Below are 8,566 nucleotides of genomic sequence, written 5' to 3' on the forward strand. Positions count from 1 at the left end.
GCAGGCTGGGGTGGGCTGGGCCGGCGGGGAATGAGGTGGGGCAGGGCTATTTAAGCCCAGGGCTGGCTGGCAACCCCAGCAGCCTGCCCTGTGAGCCACCAGCATGGATGACATCTACAAGGCTGCGGTGAGGGACTGGGCTGGGCAGGGCTGGGGTGGATGGGCCCACTGGGGCCTCACTCAACTCACGATGGGGGGTGAGGTCACTCTACAAAGGTAGTGGGGACCTGGGAGAGGGCCCATGCAACTTTCAGCCCAGGCCCTCAAGGGGATGGATGGTGGATCTGGCATTCTAATTCCAGGGTGTAGAAGGAGTGAGGGGTTTAGGGTGAGGGGTTCAAGGTCTGGAGAGGAGCTTTTTGGAGGGTGGAGGAGGTCATAACTCTTAGCATCACGTCTGCCCCTGTCTCCAAGTGTCTGTAGTCTGTGTCACTATCTTCCAGCCACATCTCCCTTCACTTGTGTCTGTGGTTTTTGGATCTTTGCCTTTATCAGTCTCTTTCTATCTCTTTGTTCCTCCTCGTTGTCCCTCTGAGTCTCTGCTTCTGTTTCCCTGTCCCCACCTCATCCCCCTCTCCGTTTCTGCCCCTCACATTCTGCTCCTCACCCCATCCCCTACCTCCAGCTCCTTGGATGGCTGAAGATGCTGTGGAGGGTGGGACAGTTTGAGAAGGGGGCTGGTGATCCAGAATCCTGAGCTGGAAAAGGGGCTTAGAGGTTTGAGGTAGGCAGGGAAGCGCTAAGCATGGGGGAGACACAGGGAAAAAGGAATCAAGAACCAGGGCCCCCACCCCAATCAGGCCTGGAGGGCTCAGGGGTCAGTGGTTTAGCCAGGGGTGAGGGCTGGAGAGTGGTCACCCTGAGTCCCTGCAGCATCCTAGGGTCACTGAGGGGCCTCAGATACTAGTCCCTTCCAGGAGTAGGGGGTGTTGCTGACCTCCCCCTGTCCCAGAGGCAAGGATGTTCGGCATAGACAACTGTCCCCAAGGGAACCCCTCCCTCAGCCCTGAGAGTGGAGTGCAGCCTCACTTCCGGGCAGGGGAGAGCTAGAGCTGGCTCTAGGGCTGTCCCTGCTTGTCCTACAGGAGTCCACAGAGCTGGCGGGGGAGGGAGCTGCCCTCCACCCTGTGCCCATACAAGGCCTGGTGGGGCTGGGGACTAATTTTGGCTCCTGAGGCACCAGCAGGCCAGGGGGCCAGATAATGCTGCCCCACCCCCTGCATGCCAGAGTCCCCAGAACAATCACCAGGTTTAACTTTGTCCCCCGTTAAAAATAGCCCAGTGGCCGTCCAGGTCAGGTTACAGTGGGTGGCTTTGCCTATCCCCACACTGGTTTTATTGTCCCAACCTGAGGGACAGCTGTCCCTCAGGCCACCCAGCTTGGATTTCACCAAGGGAGCCGAAAGGGCATTGAGTGGTCACTATTGTTACTCGGGGTCACCTTGGCCCTGGAAGGGGCGCCCACCTGTCACCCTGGCCCTAAGCCCAGCCTCAGTGAGGCCAGCTGGGTCACCTCAGGACTTCGGGGGACAGGGAGTGAGGACTGAGGACTGTGACCTGGGAATGGCCTGCCTCTTCCTGGCTTCACTTTCCCCATCTGTGGAATGGGTTGATTTCCTTAATAGCAGCCAAGTCCTGAATCAGTCCTGAGACCTCTTTTTCTCTCCAGGTAGAACAGCTGACAGAAGAGCAGAAAAATGGTGAGTGCTCCAACATATGTGGGGGTACGACAGGGCCAGGCTGGGGGAGCATGAGGACCCCCGAGGCCGGGGTCCCTTTCACCGCAACCTCAGAGGTCTTGGAGGGAAAAGGCAGTTGGCAGATGGCCCCAGAGGTCTGGCCTTCTGGGATCCTGGCTTCTGAGCCCTGACCACTCTATCTTCCCCTCCTTCCCTTTGGACACAGAATTCAAGGCAGCCTTTGACATCTTCGTGCTGGGCGCCGAAGATGGCTGCATCAGCACCAAGGAGCTGGGCAAGGTGATGAGGATGCTGGGCCAGAACCCCACACCCGAGGAGCTGCAGGAGATGATTGACGAGGTGGATGAGGACGGTGAGCCCCCTGCCCCCCAGACCCTAGACCCACATCAGCCTCCAGTGCTTGGGCCCCAAATCCTGGCTCTGCCACTTATTACTCTGTGCCCTCGAAGGAACTTTTAACCTCTCTGAGCCTCAATCGTGTCATCTTCTGAAATGGATATAATGACCACACTCGTCTCACGGAGTTGCTATGAGAATGCATGCAGCAGGGCACCTGGGTGGCTAAGCAGTTGAGTGGCTGCCTTTGGCTCAGGGCATGGTCTTGCAGTCCCGGGATCGAGTCCTTCATCAGGCTCCCCTGCAGGGAGCCTGCTTCTCCCTCTGCCTGTGTCTCTGCCTCTCTCTCTCTGTCTCTCTTGAATAAATAAATAAAATATTTTTAAAAAGAGAGAGAATGCACGCAGCAAGAGCACAGGGGTTTAGTGTCAAGAGCATTCTAACCATCCCTCACTGATGGCTGGGCTGCTCACCTTGCAGGCAGTGGCACAGTGGACTTTGATGAGTTCCTGGTCATGATGGTTCGGTGCATGAAGGATGACAGCAAAGGAAAGTCTGAGGAGGAGCTGTCTGACCTTTTCCGCATGTTTGACAAGTGAGTGCATGACCCAGGATCTCTGACCTGACTCTTGCAGAGGTGGGGAAAGGGGGACAGTCTTGTGACCTCAAGGCCTCAGTTTCCCACTCTGTGCAATGGGAAAATGGGATGTCCCACCCCATTTTCAGTGCTGGCCCTGCCTTGCCTCCTGGTATCATGGGTGGGGCTTCTTCCCTTCCTCTGGCCCACACCATGAGCTCTGAGGTCCCCTTCACATCCCCGCCCCCGGCACAGAAATGCTGATGGCTACATAGACCTGGATGAGCTGAAGGTGATGCTTCAGGCTACCGGTGAGACCATCACGGAAGATGACATTGAGGAGCTAATGAAGGATGGTGACAAGAACAATGATGGCCGCATTGACTATGACGGTGAGGGGGGGCAGTGCCCTTGATCCCTCCTTGCCCACACCTTGCCCAGACCTCTTCTCTGACCTAGGTCTACTCATCTCTCCACAGAGTTCCTGGAGTTCATGAAAGGAGTGGAGTAGATACCATCACCCACGTAGAACTGCCTGTGCCACCTTCCAACTCCAGCTGGGCCCTGGGGTGGCGGCAAGGGGCCGGGGTCCCCAGGATGTGAGCTTGGGTGTGTCCTCGACCATGGGCCCTCCCTGACGGCCTCCCCCAGCCCCATCCTAGGGAATGCAAATAAAGCCCTGCTCCCTGGAGGCCTGGTGTCCAACTTTCATTCCCCAGGGGGCTGTGGATGCCTCACCAGGGCCCACTGCTGCTCTAATGACCACTTCCTGCCTTATCCCAGAGCCTATGCTCCACCCATCCCTGTACACGATCTTCTGTCAGAGGGGTTAGGTTAGGCTGGCTTTTTTCTATGTCTGCCTATGCCCAGGCCCCATCTCCAGAGATTCAGCATCTAGAGTTGGCCCAGAATCTACTTTTACCAGGCTCCTGGGGGCTGTGGCTTTGACCACCAGTTGGTAGCTGAGAGGTCCTGTGCTTGGAGAGAGCAGAGCACCCTGCTAGGCCCTGGAGGCCACTCGGTGTGGCAGCCCAGCATCTTCTCAGCGCTGGTTGCAGAGAAGCTGGGTGCTACAGGGGCTCAGTAAGATGTAGCACTAGTCCATGTGCCCACTCACTTGCATTTCACGCTGGTGACACTAATTCTCTGGGACTAAGGCACACACCATCTACTCTCCCTCCATTCACCCATTTGCCAGATGAGGACCCTAGGGCCCAGAGAGGTGCAGGGACCTGTCAAGGTCATCCAGTGAGTCTGGCGGAGAACACAGCCACCTGGCTCCCCGCCCGGAGCTCTGACTGATGAGTCAGGTTCAGACAGGCATAATTTCTAGTTGACCTGAACCCCAGAGGCCCCAGAAGCCCACTTTTCCTCCCTGATAGAACGCAAGTATGAGGCTTGGCGGCTCTCAGCTTAGTAGGGGCTGGATCTGCAGCCAGAACAGAGGCACTGGCCTTGGAGAGGGGGCAGCAAGGACGTGGAGGTGTCAGCAGTGGTGCTAGCAGGAGCGACAGCTGCCACGGTGTGTAGGCTCCATCCAGAATGCCAGCAGCTGTCCTCACTCCACCCAGCCACTCCAAGGCCTCTCCACCTGTGCCCCAGCCTTAGCATTCCGCAGACAGGCCCAGCATTCTGGAGACAGTCTTGGAATTCTGGAGATGCCTCCAGTGGAGGCCAGAGCCACAGGAGCTGCCCGGTCCCTAGAGAGGCCTCTGGGAGAGCTGAGGGGTCCCTTTGGGCCTGCCCTTAGGAGCTGGAGAACTCAAGGACCTACATGTACACCGAGGAATGACAATATCCCATGAGAGGAGGCAGGGCCACTGTGAGCCCATCTGCACTTGTCACATACCTACCACGTGCTTGGCATGGGCTGGATGCTGGAACCCTTCGGAGGGAGGCCCAGTCCCTCATTCCATGAAATTTATCATCAACTCAGGAAGACAAGAGGGTGATGATGAGTGTAGTGAGGAAACCAATGTAGTACTGGAACGGGGATTATAGAGATGTGGGGGCCACGAGATAAGAGTGGTCAGGGATCCTGAAGGAAGCATGTTTCTGGTGGGACAATCAGAGAAGAGATGGGGAGTCCTTTGTGCGTGTCAAAAGCTGAGATGCCTCTGGGATAGGGTAGTGGGGATGGCAAAGCAGGGCTGGAACTGAGGGGGCAGAGAGAACGCTATAAAGTCAGGTGTCATCAGAGTGAGAAGGGCTTTCACAGCCCTGGTCCTGGATGAGGCCCCTGGGAAGAGGAAGTATAGAGAGAGGGGGGCCCGGGACTGGACACTGGGCATCCCATGTGAGTAGTCCAGGAGACAAGATATAGAGATCCCCGGGCGGGGGGCGGGGGAGATCCTGGGTGAGTGAGGGACCCTGGGAGCCAAGAGGAGGGATGGACACTTTGAAGGCAGCTGGATGCCCTGGGGTTAGGGACCTGGAGGCCCCTGATGCCTGGATGCCTGGGCCACCTGGACATGAGGGTTTCATTGGAGTGGGATAGGTGAGATAGGAGCCCGACTGGAGACGACCAAAGGAGTGAGTGGAGGTAAAGGGGAGATGGTGATCTGGACAAACCTGGTGCAGTTTTATAGGAAAAGCGCTTTAGCTGCAGGGAGATGTGGAATCCAGGGAAGCTTGTTTGAGGAGGTGGGGCAGGGAGTGCTCAAGAACAACCCAGTGCAGCTGGCAAAGGGTGATATAAGATGCAGGGCCAAGGTTGCAGAAGGTGAGCAGCCTTGGGTCTCTGGGGAATGTTTTAAGGGCCTGGCTCCAAGCTGGGTAAGGAGAATGGGGCTGAAGGCATGAGGGAAGAACTGTGGCTGTGGGGGATACTCAGCACAGGTCGGGGTGTTCAGAGGAAGGAATGTCCTGAACGGAGATGCCAAAGGTCACATCCCTATCAGTGGTGAGCCAGAGGACGGGTGGCTGAGGTAGGGGAGGAGGAGGTGGTTGTCAGTGAGGATGATTGGGGGCACCCGGGGGATGTGGGCTGTTGTTGGGATCGGGAAAGGAGAAGAGAGAAACTCCAAGAGTGAAGCTTTCTGTGAACAAAACAGGAGGATGGGGCACCTGGGTGGCTCAGTAGCTGAGCATCTGCCTTCGGCTTAGGTCGTGATCCCACGGTCCTTGGATGGAGTCTGGCGTCAGGCTCCCTTCAGGGAGTCTGCTTCTCCCTCTACCTATGTCTTTGCCTCTCTCATGAATAAATAAGTAAAGTCTTTTTTAAAAAGAGGGTATATGGGGATGGGTTGTGCCTTAAAGAGGGGTCCACAAGGAGGGGAGCCTGTACCATTGTACTGGTGTCTCTTTTCCAGGATGAGCTTGGTTGGGGGAAGAACTAGAGTCATCTACTCCTTCCAGGCATGCTCACCCCAGAATTCTAGTTGGGAGACGCTGAGCTGTGACCCTCCACATACCCACCTGATGCATGAGCACACACATCACACATGTATGCAGCCAAGGGCTCACAAACTCCCACCAGCACAGAGCGCTGAGCTCCCCTCATGCATCACTTATTTCGACTGTTTTGCTGTGTGTTCAGTCCTCTTCATTTTTTCTGGGTTAGTCATCCTTGGCCTACATAGTGCTTCCTCCATGAAGGCTCCCTTGATCTCTTGATCAGAAGTAACCGCTGGAGTCTCCTTCTGACTGCTCTTGCCTTTTCACATTATGGTTGTCTAGTTACTCCCTGCTGCCCCGAGACTTTGATCTCCGCTGGGTGGTCCCACTGGCCAGCACAGGGGCCTTGACACAGTGGCCCCTTTGGACCTCTTGCAGTTCCCTCTTTGCCCATTAGATGGCACAAGATGCCTGTGGCTGCGCCCGTTGATCTGCGGTAGCAAGGCTACCTGGGGTCTGTTTCCAGTTGGCCCCCAGCAAGCAGGGACCTTCGCGGAAGATCCTTACCCCCCTCCCTGATGGGGAAAACGAGGCACAAAGAGGGAGAAGACCTGCTTGAGGCCACACAACAAGTTCACAATAGAATTGGGGCTCTCAGACCCTGCTGCAGGCTGTTTTTCTGTAATGTGGGGTGGGCTGCCCTGCACATGCTGCTCCAATAGACACAGGCCTCCCTGCAGCCCCAGCTGGGCTGAGACCCCCAGGGTGAGCTAGCAGACTGAGGAGTTGTTGGGCCTCCTGCTCACAGCTGGTGGCCACATGCTAGTTGAGGGGCTGTCAGGCTCAATCTGCAGCCAGGCTTTGGCCCTCAGTCCAGTCTGAAGGCTGAAACTCCTCCCCAGGGAGATGGGGGCAGAGGGGCTCCACCCTTCTGAGGGCCCATGACATAATGACCACCACGGCAGCCCCTGTACAAGCACACCTCAGTAGTGTAGAGCCTGCTACCTCCAAGGTGGTTGCTCCCTGGCCATGGAAGCAGGAGACTGAGGCCCAAAGAGGGGAGGGCTTTAGCCAAATTTCTGGGAGGAGCCAGAGGCTGGCCTGGGCTGATGCTAGTCCTGGGCCTCCTTGAGTAGTCCCTGGTCGAATGCCGGGTCAGGACCCGCTGGGAAGAGGCATGCAAGTGGCAGAGGGAGATGGAGACAAGGAGATGAGGTTCCAGGTCCCTGGGTCCTTCTCATGCTGACTCAAGGAGCCAACCTATTTCCCTTCCAGGGAGGAGATGGGGGTGGGGGAGGCAGGATCCTAGTATCTCAGTAGTCCCACAAGAAAAAGAAATTCCCAGGAAGGGGCAGGGCTGAGCAAGGCCTGTTGCCAGCCTGCTGTGTGGCCTGGGCCAGGTCCTTCACTCTCTGATGCTTCCAAGTTTCTTGACCACCATCTAAGGGCTCAGGCTGGTCCATCTGGGAGGCCTCACTTGCAGGAGTTTCTAGAATCCTTGGAATTCCAACTCTGGCTGAAGTTTGAGATCTTAGTGCCTAGAGCCTCAGATTCTGAGTGAAGGGCTTTGGGGGGTGGGGGGTGGAGTGGCAGCTGCTGGGGTGGGGGACAGAGACTGGGGTTGTTGTGGGTTGGGGAGGCAACAGGAGGTCTCCTCTCTTGCCCCTATTCTATCCCTCAGGCTCCTCTCCTCCTTGTCCCTCTTCTATGGCTCTCCTGCCCTTGAATCAGTGCTCAGGGCAGAGGGAATGGGGGAGGGGGTGAGTGCCCTACCTCCACCCTCTCTCTGGAGGGATCCTTGCTGTAGGGTCTGTGTGCAAAGGGGAACTCTGGGAAGAACCCACCACTCACCAGGTGACACCCTGGATCCTGGGGCTCTGGTTGTCCAGCGTGGTTGAGGCAGCTGAAGGGCAACGGGGGGAGTTCCTAGCACCGAGTGCATCCTGTCCTCTGCCCCAGTGAGCTGGGAAGGGGCCTGGAGGCCAGACAGGGACAGGCTTGGGTGGAGGAGGCTGGGCTCATCTCTTGCCAATCCCAGATCTGTGAAGTGTGGCCAAGCTTCAAGCCCCCACCCAAAGCATGGAGTCCCTTGGACTGGAATGACCCTCCCAGGCAACTTGGGCTCTGCCAGGGGAGCTACGGAGCCAGGCCAGTGCTTCAGGGGGACTGGACTCTCGTGGCATCAGCGATCTGGGCCCAGAATCAGTTTGCCTCTGTCGTGGGGTCTCTGTTATGGGTAATGGAAGGACCTGGAGCAAAGGAGAGCTTAGCTAGACCTCTAGCAAGCCCACCAGCCTCAGATCTCTGACCCCTGACTTCTCTTCCAGGCTCTGTCCCCCTCCCTTGACATTTTTTTGGAGCCTGGGGACTTGGGTTTGTGGACATTTCATGTAAACCACCCACACCCCAGCTGGGAAAGAGTCTCCCCGATGGGAAATCAGCCAATCTGACACAGAGGCATTAACCAGGCCTGTCAGGGTGGAGAGAGAGGCGCAGCAGGTGGATGGTGGGTGGGGAGAGCCCTCCCCCTGCTCCCCCCTCCTCCCCCTGCCTTCCTGGCCCTGCGGGGTGGAGCCGCTCCCTTATAAGAGTCGGGCCAGGCGGCCTCCGAGGCAGA

General features: G+C 57.2%; 1 protein-coding gene across 1 annotated transcript; it reads left to right on the plus strand.

Moving 5' to 3' along the window:
* TNNC1 (troponin C1, slow skeletal and cardiac type) lies at window positions 1-3,304 on the plus strand. Its single transcript, XM_077858650.1, has 6 exons — window positions 1-127; window positions 1,670-1,700; window positions 1,906-2,052; window positions 2,517-2,631; window positions 2,869-3,005; window positions 3,093-3,304. Exons 1-6 carry the CDS (start codon window positions 104-106, stop codon window positions 3,122-3,124), a joined length of 486 nt encoding a protein of 161 aa, XP_077714776.1. The 5' UTR covers window positions 1-103; the 3' UTR covers window positions 3,125-3,304.
* The last annotated feature ends 5,262 nt before the right edge of the window (window positions 3,305-8,566 follow it).

This window comes from Canis aureus, chromosome 19, assembly GCF_053574225.1.
Source record: "Canis aureus isolate CA01 chromosome 19, VMU_Caureus_v.1.0, whole genome shotgun sequence".
Classification (NCBI taxonomy): domain Eukaryota; kingdom Metazoa; phylum Chordata; class Mammalia; order Carnivora; family Canidae; genus Canis; species Canis aureus.

Coding starts and splice junctions, on each gene's coding strand:
- TNNC1 (XM_077858650.1), top strand. CDS start 104: ATGGATGACATCTACAAGGCTGCG. Junction 1,701..1,905: donor GACAGAAGAGCAGAAAAATG/GTGAGTGCTCCA, acceptor CTTTGGACACAG/AATTCAAGGCAGCCTTTGAC. Junction 2,632..2,868: donor CTTTTCCGCATGTTTGACAA/GTGAGTGCATGA, acceptor CCCCCGGCACAG/AAATGCTGATGGCTACATAG.